Raw genomic sequence first — 10,644 nt, forward strand, 5'->3', positions numbered from 1 at the left:
AATGCAAAATTATCTTTAGTAAATATTTTAAATTATACCCTTATAATATATTAAATGATAAGTTTGTAATGATTTTTTTTATAAACATTGGTTGAACATTTGTTGCGGTGATCATTTATCAATATGATAGTTGGTGCTTATGTTCATAAAAAAATTGGGCATTGAGCATTCATTAATCAATAGGATCACAAAAGATTTTGTCATGTGATTGATTCTTTTAAGTATGAAATAGAAGACCTTTGTTGTTAATCATTTTATATTCTATAATGTTAACAAATCATAAAAAAAGTTTTGAGTAATTTTCTACTTCATTATTAAAATTTAATTTAGAATTTAGAATTTTTTATTGAATACACTCAAACCTAGTAACTATTTTCAAATCCCCCTATAAAGTTGAAGGTTCAAACCAAACTTGTTTTAGCAAATTTGGTAAGTACCTACTGAACATTACAAAATCATTTCGGTGGAAACTTATCAAAGCACTTATAGATTCTTTGATAGATATTGTTCTATATGTTCAGACTGGACTTGTTTAAGAAGATTCGATAAGTATCCTACTAGACACAATTTTCTATCGAATATTACAAATTCGATTTGGTAGGTACCTATTGAACATTACAAAATAGTTTCGGTAGATAGTGATTGGAGGCGTTAGGGTTACACGAGAAAATTCTGGTTTAATAAACTCCCACCAAAACTATTTTGTAATGTTTGAGAATTTGACAAAGTAAAAAAATCAAAAATTTTCAATTTGAAGTCTTCATTCTTGAAGATTTTAACAATGTCTTTTTCCATCTTCTTTGGCGATTTAATACAAAAAGTAAATGAAAAAAAAAAGATTTTTTAAAAGAAAAAAAAATCCTAAAACCTAATCCTCGTTGATTCAAGCTGTCACAAAACTAAAAAAGAGATAAATATATATAGAGAGAGAGAGAAGAAGAAGAAGAAGGATGACAAGGAGGAGAAGTGAGTTTTTTGTTCGATGGGTTGTGGAGAAGATGGTGGGTGTGGAGAGTAATTATAAAAAAAACCTAAGTAGGCGTGAAAAACGTATATGGTGAGTGCTTGTAGCACGACTCTTTCTTGTAAGGATGATATTCTCACCATAGAGATAATCCTAAATATGTAAAAAACGTTGGATTTTTGACCAAATTTTAAAGGGACGAAGAAAAAAAAGGAAAAAATGTAAACACATTATTTTTCGAGATTCGTATGGAGATCTCGATGAATCTTGAAGAACATCAATAGTATGATAATTACCTCTTTCTCAACCGTTGGATTTTCCTAGATATACTACTTTCCCCCACCTCCCTTCATTATTAACTGAGTTCTTCTTTCTCTCCCAAACAGTCGTATCAAAAGTTTTATACACCTTCTCAACACCGCTACGTGTCACCCCATTAATTTTTCAGCTTTTGTCAACTATTTCGTTAACCTACTAAATCACACGTGTCACATATAGAGACATATTTATCAAAATTACTGAGAAAAATATTGTACCAGAAAATTATCCTTGTTATTCTGTTCTCTGTTTCTTCTCTGAGAAGGTTCACACACTCGGTTTAGTCTAAGAATTATAAGATCGTCTCTTATCTGTCCATTAAATTTCTTCGTCAACTCATCAAATCACAGCTAATAAATTATATTTCTAAGCGTAAAATTTCTAGGGTTTCTTTCATTTTCTTCTCCTCTAAAAATTTGTTTCTTCGTTGCCGCCACAATCGAAGAAGCTAAGATCTCAATCGATTTCTAAAATTCTAAGGTTAGTTGATAATCGTTCAGATTTCTCGCTAAAGATAGAGCATTTCTACACAGAAATATCTGAGATCTTCGATTATTTCTACGTTTTTTTTTTTTTTTTTTTTGAATTTTGAAGGTTGAGTATGTTTGATGAGCTTTGTTTGGATCGATTTTTGCAGTTTTGCAGATGATTTTTCGAAGGATTTGAAGCTGTAAGGTTGTTTTTTTTATTTCTTTCCTGGTGAAGGAAAATCCCCAATAACTCATCAAAACTCGGTTCTAATTCTAAGGTTAGTGGATTGTAGATTAGATTTCTCGTCAAATGTTCTCTATGCAGAAAAATCGGAGATCTTCATTTGTTTCTACGTTTTTTTCATATATATATCTTTTGAGGTGATGAGTCTAGTTTGAATCGATTTATGAAGTTTGCAGATGGTTTTGGGAAGGATTTGAAAGTTGAAGATTGTTGTTGTTGATGATCATGGAGAAGGAAAAATCTCCAATAAGTAATTATGGAGGAAGTTCACGACCTCCTTCATTGAACCGTTATTCTCCGATTCCTACTCCTACAAACAATGTCAATGTGAAATCTGAGCAATCTCCGTCATTAGAATCAACTCAATTCGGTCATGGAATTACATCTGATTCCAATTCTAACCAATTCAGCCATGATATTAGTCGAATGTCGGATTTGCCTCCTAGGGCTTTCGGTCATCGACGTGCTCATTCTGAGATACTAAGTCTCCCCGATGACATCAGCTTCGATAGCGATCTAGGTGTTGTGGGCTCTGCTGATGGTCCGTCTTTGTCGGACGAGACCGAGGAAGATCTATTCTCCATGTACATTGACATGGAACAATTCAGCTCATTTTCTGCAACATCAGGCGAACCATCTGCGTCATCGGTGCAGGCAACAACAGGGATGACTACTCCTGTAGAGAATTTGGTCATTAGTTCTAATGAGAGACCAAGGATTAGGCATCAGCACAGCCAGTCCATGGATGGGTCAACTTCAATTAAGTCAGAATTGCTCATTTCAGGTTCTGAAGGTCCTTCTTTGGCAGAAACCAAGAAGGCCATTTCTGCAGCTAAGCTTGCTGATCTCGCCCTAATTGATCCAAAGCGTGCGAAGAGGTATGATTTTACAGAAATGTCTCTTCTTTGTTTGAGTTACTGAACTTTCAATGAGTTACATGAACTAAATATTAGTGTACTAAACTAGAAATGAGAAAGATACTTTGCTATTTATTTGTACGTGAAATTGAGAAGCAATTCCCCAATGGTAACAAATTGGTTATTCATAAAGTAGAACTAGTTTTATTATTCGAGAATAAAGGAAAGGATGGGCAAGACGTGATTTTGAAGATCTTACTTTTATTATTCTTTTGGTGCAAGGGGTTTAAAGAGTTTAGGGTTATCTTCCTTGAAGACTTTTTAGTTAGATGGGAGAGGGTTTGTAATATAGATATGGGGTAATCTCTTTTCATTTTTTGGGTGGCTTGTTCGCCTTTTGGTAGGTTTGTATTTCTTTTATTTCGGCTGGTCCACTCGACTGCCGTTCTTGATTAATGAAATTATTTTTACCTATCAAAAAAATAAAAATAAAGTAGAACTAGAAGGTGGCATATACAAACGCACATGTATCGAAAGGGCTTATATGTAATTAAAACATTGATTAAAGGGTCTGTGATTACATGGTAAAAAGGATATTTTTGTGATTTTGAAAACTAACCAATATGATTCTCTAGAGTTGTGTGCTGCAATTTTCTTGGTTTTTATTTATTTATTTATTATCAAAATGACCCTCACTATAATAATGGTGTGTTTGAATACATTAGTTGAGGGTGAGAGTTAAACTTTCAAAAGTTCAACTCTCACACGTTCAACAATCAAAAGTTAAAGGTGAAAGTTATTTTTAACTTTGGTGTTTGGTTGCTTTACTGGAGTTGGAACTTCAATTCCATATCTCCATTGAGAGTTCAAAAAAATAAAAAAATAAAAAAAATCAATGGTTAAAGTCAAATCTTCAAATGCCACCTTAGCATTGCCTCTTTCGTCAAAGCTTATGTTTTGTCTCGCCAGAGTGAGATTTTTCTCACCTCCATCAGACTTGGTTTTTGTTCTTCTATTCACTTTTGGGTTTCCAAAATAGGAAGAAGAAGAAGTCCCTGTGTTTCAAACCCAAAAAGAAGAAAAACAAAGAGAGATAGAGAGAGTACCTGCGGAATTTCTTGAAGCTTCGCACGATTGTTCTCAACATTCACCCTCAGGGGTGAATGTTGAACTTCGCAAATGACAAATGAATTGGAAAGTTGGTGAGTTATTAACTCGCGTGAGTTGCACTTACAAATGCGAAAAATTTAGCAACTTGCGCAGGTTACCAATTCTCATACGCAGCTATCACTTATCAAAGACACCCTTAAGTTTAAGTGCAAAGGTTGGGAAATTAGTGGGGGATAAAAAATTTGGTGTCGAACCACTTCTCCTCCTCCTTCTCGCATTATAACAGTAAAGAGAGTAGTTAAGATAAGAAGTGGAAGGATTATGTTCCCACTCTTGCAAGAACGAATTAACATGGTCAGTCACCTAGTGAACTTTCATAACAATGCTGTTATTATATATGGGTGGATCTCATTGTGAAAAGACCTATTACTGGATAGTTCGTGGGTAGAATCATATAATAGGAATTGTACAAGTTATTAATAGAACATTTGATTAAACGAGGGAATGGATTCTGGTGTATAGAGAAGATCTCATCATTCTAGAATGAGGTAAAGAGTCCTGAGCTCTGGGCACATTCGAGTCTTATTGAAATGCAACGGTATTCATGATAAGTGGTAAAGATGATTCACTTTCACTTTGTTTCTAATGCACCCACAAGCCGAGAATCGGTTGATCACTGGAAGACTGGAAACAAGGAAGTTATGAAGATCTTATGTAAGGGATTTAGTAAAGATATCAGTAAGTTGATCTTTGCTTGGGACACGTGATGTCTAAACAAGGTAACTAAGGGTTTTGCCATGAATATAATGACAATCAGAATCAACTTCAAGATTTTTATTCTTCATTCGTGAAAAACATGTTTCATAGGAATATGACTGGAAACATGATTCATGGAGGTATGGATGAGACTTTGAAATTTAATTAATTTAGTATTGAATCTATTGTAATAAAAGGTGTCATAAAGTCAACTGTTCCAAAATAGACATTGGATTTAAGATGCATATTTTAACTGTAGATGTTCTATAAATAGTGGAATTGTGAGAATTACTGGCTTAGTTTACCCTTAATAGTTGTGTAAGTCCTTGCTGATTGATTGATGGATTTTGGAATTAATTATCGTAGACTTGCTTCAGCCTTGGTCAAGTTTTCCAAGATAATTGTTGAATCTTGAGTGCCAAATTCTTTTTTCTTGTTATATAAAAGAATGTTGGTTGTTGTAGCTAATATGCTGACTGTAGAAGACCCTTGAAAGTACGTAAACCAATTGGGACTTATCGCTTGCATTTCCAATTTTGATTTATCCTGTTCTGCACTGTCCAATCAACTGTTTGGCATTTTGGAGGTATTTATCCAATCGTTATTTTAAGAATATGAAATGTTATTTTGAAATGACTTTTTTTTATAATTCTAATTTTTTCTCCTGATTTACCAATTAGTTGGTTGATTTTTCCAAAATCATTTTTTGGAACTCGTATAAAAACATGAGTTGTGCGGGATTGACTGCACATAACACTGCAATAGACACTGCTGACGTGGAGGTGCACATAGAACCATAGATGTTTTACTTGTATCTTGAGGAAACACATCTATGGTTCCGTGCGTACCTCCACATCAGCACAGTATCCTGCACAGTAATCTTAGGGTTTTTTTTTTTTTTTTCCATTTATTTTCTATTCAATTAGTGCAAAGGGATCAAACCTAGAACCTTGTGGTCATAAATACAGATGGACTCGAACATAGTGAAATTGTTGGCTAGACATAACAGGCACCAAGCTAGTTTGACACATTACTATATGCATGCCTTGTTTTGACTGGATAAATTTTCTTATGCACAATGGTTTATCATGCTTTGGGTTCGTGATTCTGGGATTACATGGGATCAATGAAACTGTGGGTCCTTTTGGTTCATTTATTCCACAACTTTTGAATAAGGCGCTCCTGATTTTAGTTCTACAACATAGGGAAGAATATTTCTGTTGCTTCCTCGTCATTTCAGGAGAGAATCATATTTACACATTCTTCTGTGTCATTTGTAGGATCTGGGCGAACAGGCAGTCAGCTGCAAGGTCGAAGGAAAGGAAAATGCGTTACATATCTGAGCTTGAACGGAAAGTGCAGACTCTGCAATCAGAAGCAACTACACTGTCTGCCCAGTTGACCATGTTGCAGGTATCTTACCCTTCTGCCCACCTAGTGCTTCTTTTCTCCTAATTAAGGATCCAGTTTCCGAGAACGTGGTCACCACAAACTGTTATCATTTTCAGTGTTCTATGTGTCTGTCTTTGTTTGGCAAGTAATGGGCTATATACATAGAAAGCCATGGCATATGAGTTGTCCTCATGTAATGGTGGTACCAGCCAACTTGGTGCTGCTGACTTCCAAGCAATAGGAGACTTAAAAGAACATGTTGCTGTTGTAGATGTGCTACACTATTATGTGTCACTGTCACAAAATTCACCAAACAAGGGACCAGCCATTTAAATTGGCGATTTGATGATTAATCACTGGATCGTTTAATAATGTGCCACACTATCTGATTAATCACTGAATCATTTAATAGCCCCCCCAACCCTCTCTCTCTGTGCAAAAATAAATAAATAAGGGCTTCGATTCTATTTTTTCCCGAAACCCTTGGAATGTGGGACTCCATCTGCATCTTCAACCCTATCAATGATTTATGATGAACCCTAACGAGTGGCGACCTTCCATTCTCTCTGTGACCTTCTACTTTGATTCTTCCACAATGAAGAATCAAGGTTTATTGGTCTTCTTTGCAAATTTTATTTCCCCCTAAAAACCTATTGTCTTCAACCTCTAGGGTGTAAGTATAAGTTTTGCCCTTCAACCTCAGGATTCTATTTCATTTCCAAATCTTAAAAGAAAGATAGGGGATAGTTTTCATTAGCAAATCTTAAGAACAAGATAGGGCTTTTAAGAAGGTTAAAGATGATGGGATGTTTAGAAGAAACCAAAAACTTTCCTGGGTTTATTTGAATTGAACCCAACTGATCCCTCACTGAAAGATTGGTGAATCCAAACTTGGTTACTATGTTATGCATGGCCGTGGCTGGCTATCCTATTTGTTTTGGAAAAATCTACTAAACTGAAAGTTTAGTTTAGTTGACTATTTGGAGCATGCTTCTTACACCTTTCACTATGGGCTTCTGATGGACAGAGAGATACGACTGGACTGACTGCTGAAAACAACGAACTAAAGCTGCGTTTGCAAACCATGGAACAACAGGTTCACCTGCAAGATGGTAAGTTTCCAATGACTATTTTTGCTTGCTGATACACTTCCTTGGGTTGCAATTTTCTATTTTTATATAGGCAGAGAACATGTAATTCCTAAATGTATATATATATGGCATATTTAGAGACACTTGTGACAGCTCTGGGTCCTTGGTACAATAATACGGTTAACTTGGTTTTTTTTTTATTGTGTATGTGGTCCACATTGTTCTTGAACTTGAGCATTCAGTCAAACAGTCCACATTTTATTGCATCTTGCAAAAAAGAAAAAGAAAAAGAAATCAGACAATCTTAATCTTCCTATAAAATAAAGGCCTTTTCTCTGTTGATTTGCCGTGACATTTTGATCACATACAATACAGAGGAACATAGCAAATGCAGATGGCCAACCAAATAGGTGGTCTGGATTTGTGAATTGTGCACTATCATGATATGAACGTGAGTTTATTGTTTATGGTGGGCACAAAGTATACGATTTATTCTGTTCTAATCATCATTATTATGAACAAGATTAAGCATTTTAGAATGTGAGCACATTTTAGCTTGCCCTACGTCATTTTGGTTGGCATGGTTGGTGATCAGATATGGGTACACTATTTTGCAAATCAGGACACCTTATACTTCTTGTCCACCGAAAAAAAGAAAAAAAAAGAAGAGATCACTAAAACAAACTAGGACAAAGTCTACTTATCAATCCTCCCATCTGAATATAATGGTTGATACTCTTATTCATTAGCTCAAGCTCCGCGTTCTGACCTCTGTTTTCTCTGTTTTGCTGTCTGTCATAAACAAACAATTTTTTCTATGTTTTCTTGATAGCCCTGAATGATACACTGAGAGAGGAAGTCCAGCGTTTGAAACTGATGACGGGGCAAAATATTACCAGTGGTGGGTCCATGATGAACTTTGGGTCGTCCTTCGGAGCCAATCAGCAATTTTATCCCAACAATCATGCGATGCATACTCTTTTAACTGCCCATCAATTTCAACAGCTCCAGATACGCTCTCAGCAGCAACAACAGACACATCAGCTTCAACAGCAACAGCAGCAACAACTCCAACAACAACAAACTGGAGACTTGAAAATCAAAGGTTCTATGCCTTCGACCAGCCAGAGAGACGGTTCGTCAGACATCAACTCTTCTTCTTCAACCTAGGTATCGAACTGATGAGAGAAAAATGGGCTATGTATTGAAGGGTAAGTAACTGTTCAAAATTTTAGCTGTAATCTGTTAAATGGGTAGAGTTTTGCTAGTTCATTATGTGGTCGATGTAGTGTTGGATTAACTTCCAGTTCTAGGGATTCATTCTCCTCCCCTCCCCCCTTTCCATTTATTTAAGTAGGATTCTGAGTTCGTTTATTATTTTTCTTTTTTCCTTTTCTGGATTGTGTTTTGATCCTCCTATAGACCATTGTTGGATTTGATGAACTTCTCTTTCATGACTATTATATGGTTGCCTGATTCATGTCTAATATATATACATTTTATGAGTCCTTTTTTTGTTTTTTTGAGAATCAAGTTGGATAACACCTTTCGACACATGCAAGGGATGGATTCCTACGTAAGATCCCTCCTATAATGGTCAACCTGATTGGATGATGCCCATCCTTTCTATAGGTTTGTTTGTTTTGTTTTATTTATTTATTTCAATTTTTTTTTTTTTGAAGTTAAAATTATGTATTAGGGAGAGTGCAGAAGTGATGAGGGTGTTATTTAAGTAATGGGACTACCTAGTATTTTTCCAACTATTAGAGTTATTATTTTTCTGAAATAAGAATTTTTTGTTTTAGTAAACTTGACTGGACATTTAGTAAATTTTGTCTTTCTAAATGATCCTTGGACCTCATCTCTCACATTTCTCACGATTGAATGCACTAATCGTTCGTATTCATCGTTTTCATCCAAAAATTGGATTTTGGACATGTCAATCAAGGTTCAGATATTTCATTTTGTCAGATAGGATTTAAGAAACCAAGGAAAATATATTTTCAAATATTTTAAAGATGTATAAAAAAAATAAAGGTTTTTTTTTTTTCCTTAGTTTTTGAATGAAAATGAATCAAGAATGGTTCTTTAGGGTTGAAATCATTTAAACAAGTAGTTATATCAAATTTTTAGTCGATCTTTCCATGTATTTAGTTGAAAAAAAATTCAAAAATTAATAACAGGTGGTTTTTTACCAATGGTGAACTTGACAGTAATTAAAAAATGCCAAGTTCAACAGTAAATAAAAAATGGTGAACTCAACACTAAATAAAAAAACGTTTAGAACAACAATAAAAGTTTTGAACACGACAATACAAGTGATCATTAAGAAAGAATTTTTTTTACTAAATGTCCTATCAAGCTACCCTTCCGCAAGGGTCCTGTAAATAATTTTCCCAAAGAAGAATGTTTCTTTTGACTCGTGAAGCAGGCACTGCTGGGCAAATTTTGGTATCTCCTTGTGTTTCAAGCTGATGCACCCTTTGATCTTGACTTGAACACCTTAACCTTCAACCATTAGTCTTCCTTGCAAAAAACATGAGATCCCAACCATGTAAAAATTTATTATTATAAAATCCTTAAGGTGCGTGATTAGGATACGTATGAATCATAACTGTTGGATATCATGTTCACATGATCAAGAATTGAGATCTCTCATGTTTGAGAGTGTTTGAAATTCTTCTGAACCACATTTTATTTTAATATGTATAATTTTAAAATAGGAGGATGATATGAGCCCTTTTTTTAAGTACAAGAAGCTAAACAAAGAAAATAAAAGGACTACCAAGCACATAAACAAAGAGTATATTTATAGTTCATCCCAGATGAAAACAAGGTCTTCAAAGAACATTCATTTAAAATCATTACTTAATTTGCACCAGCAAAATAACAAGTCCAAAATCACATTATAAGAAGAAACCTCTTTCCCTTTAACTCTCTGTTTGGATTGAGAGAAAAGAAGAGAAGAGAAAGTAACTTTCTCTTTGATTTGAGGGAAGAACAAAAATTGGCATTTTTCTCCCATTTTCTTCTCTCTTCACCTACATCATGTTTGGATTGAGAGAAATGGTGAGAAGAGAAGAGAAAATAAATGAATCTCTCCATTTCTGTTGTTTGGATTGTTAAGTGAGAAGAGAAGAGAAAAAAAAAAAGGTGCGTTTTCTCTCTAGAAGTGTAAGATTCCAAAGTTGTCCCAAGTTCTCTCCTATCAATCCAAACATGATGGAGAGAAATTGAGATTCTCTTCTCTCCACTTCTCGCAATCCAAATATAGCCTCCAAACAAGAGAAATGGAGAAAAAACTGATTCATTTCTCCTCTCCATTGCTCTCAATCCAAACAGAGTGTAAAAGTCTCCTCTATTCCTCTCCTTCCAAAGCCCCCAATAAACTACAAATAGAATGATGGACCTAAAATAATGTGCAACTCCTCCTTGGGAATAA

At 34.8% G+C, this 10,644-nt stretch overlaps 1 protein-coding gene across 2 annotated transcripts; it reads left to right on the plus strand.

Moving 5' to 3' along the window:
* Positions 1-1,551: 1,551 nt before the first annotated feature.
* On the plus strand, positions 1,552-8,710 carry LOC147382242 (Basic-leucine zipper (bZIP) transcription factor family protein). 2 transcript variants are annotated; one of them, XM_086428662.1, is made up of 6 exons: positions 1,552-1,762; positions 1,920-2,030; positions 2,166-2,874; positions 6,000-6,132; positions 7,139-7,223; positions 8,035-8,710. In XM_086428662.1, the coding sequence occupies exons 3-6, from the start codon at positions 2,216-2,218 to the stop codon at positions 8,370-8,372; spliced, it is 1,215 nt and encodes a 404-aa protein (XP_086284788.1). In that variant the 5' UTR covers positions 1,552-1,762; positions 1,920-2,030; positions 2,166-2,215; the 3' UTR covers positions 8,373-8,710. The 2 variants fall into 2 exon arrangements, with proteins under 2 accessions (XP_086284788.1, XP_086284789.1); XM_086428663.1 differs by having other exon boundaries at positions 2,173-2,874.
* Positions 8,711-10,644: the final 1,934 nt, after the last annotated feature.

The sequence above is a fragment of the Akebia trifoliata genome, chromosome 16 (assembly GCF_017979445.1).
Source record: "Akebia trifoliata isolate Shusen 1 chromosome 16, ASM1797944v1, whole genome shotgun sequence".
NCBI classification, from domain to species: domain Eukaryota; kingdom Viridiplantae; phylum Streptophyta; class Magnoliopsida; order Ranunculales; family Lardizabalaceae; genus Akebia; species Akebia trifoliata.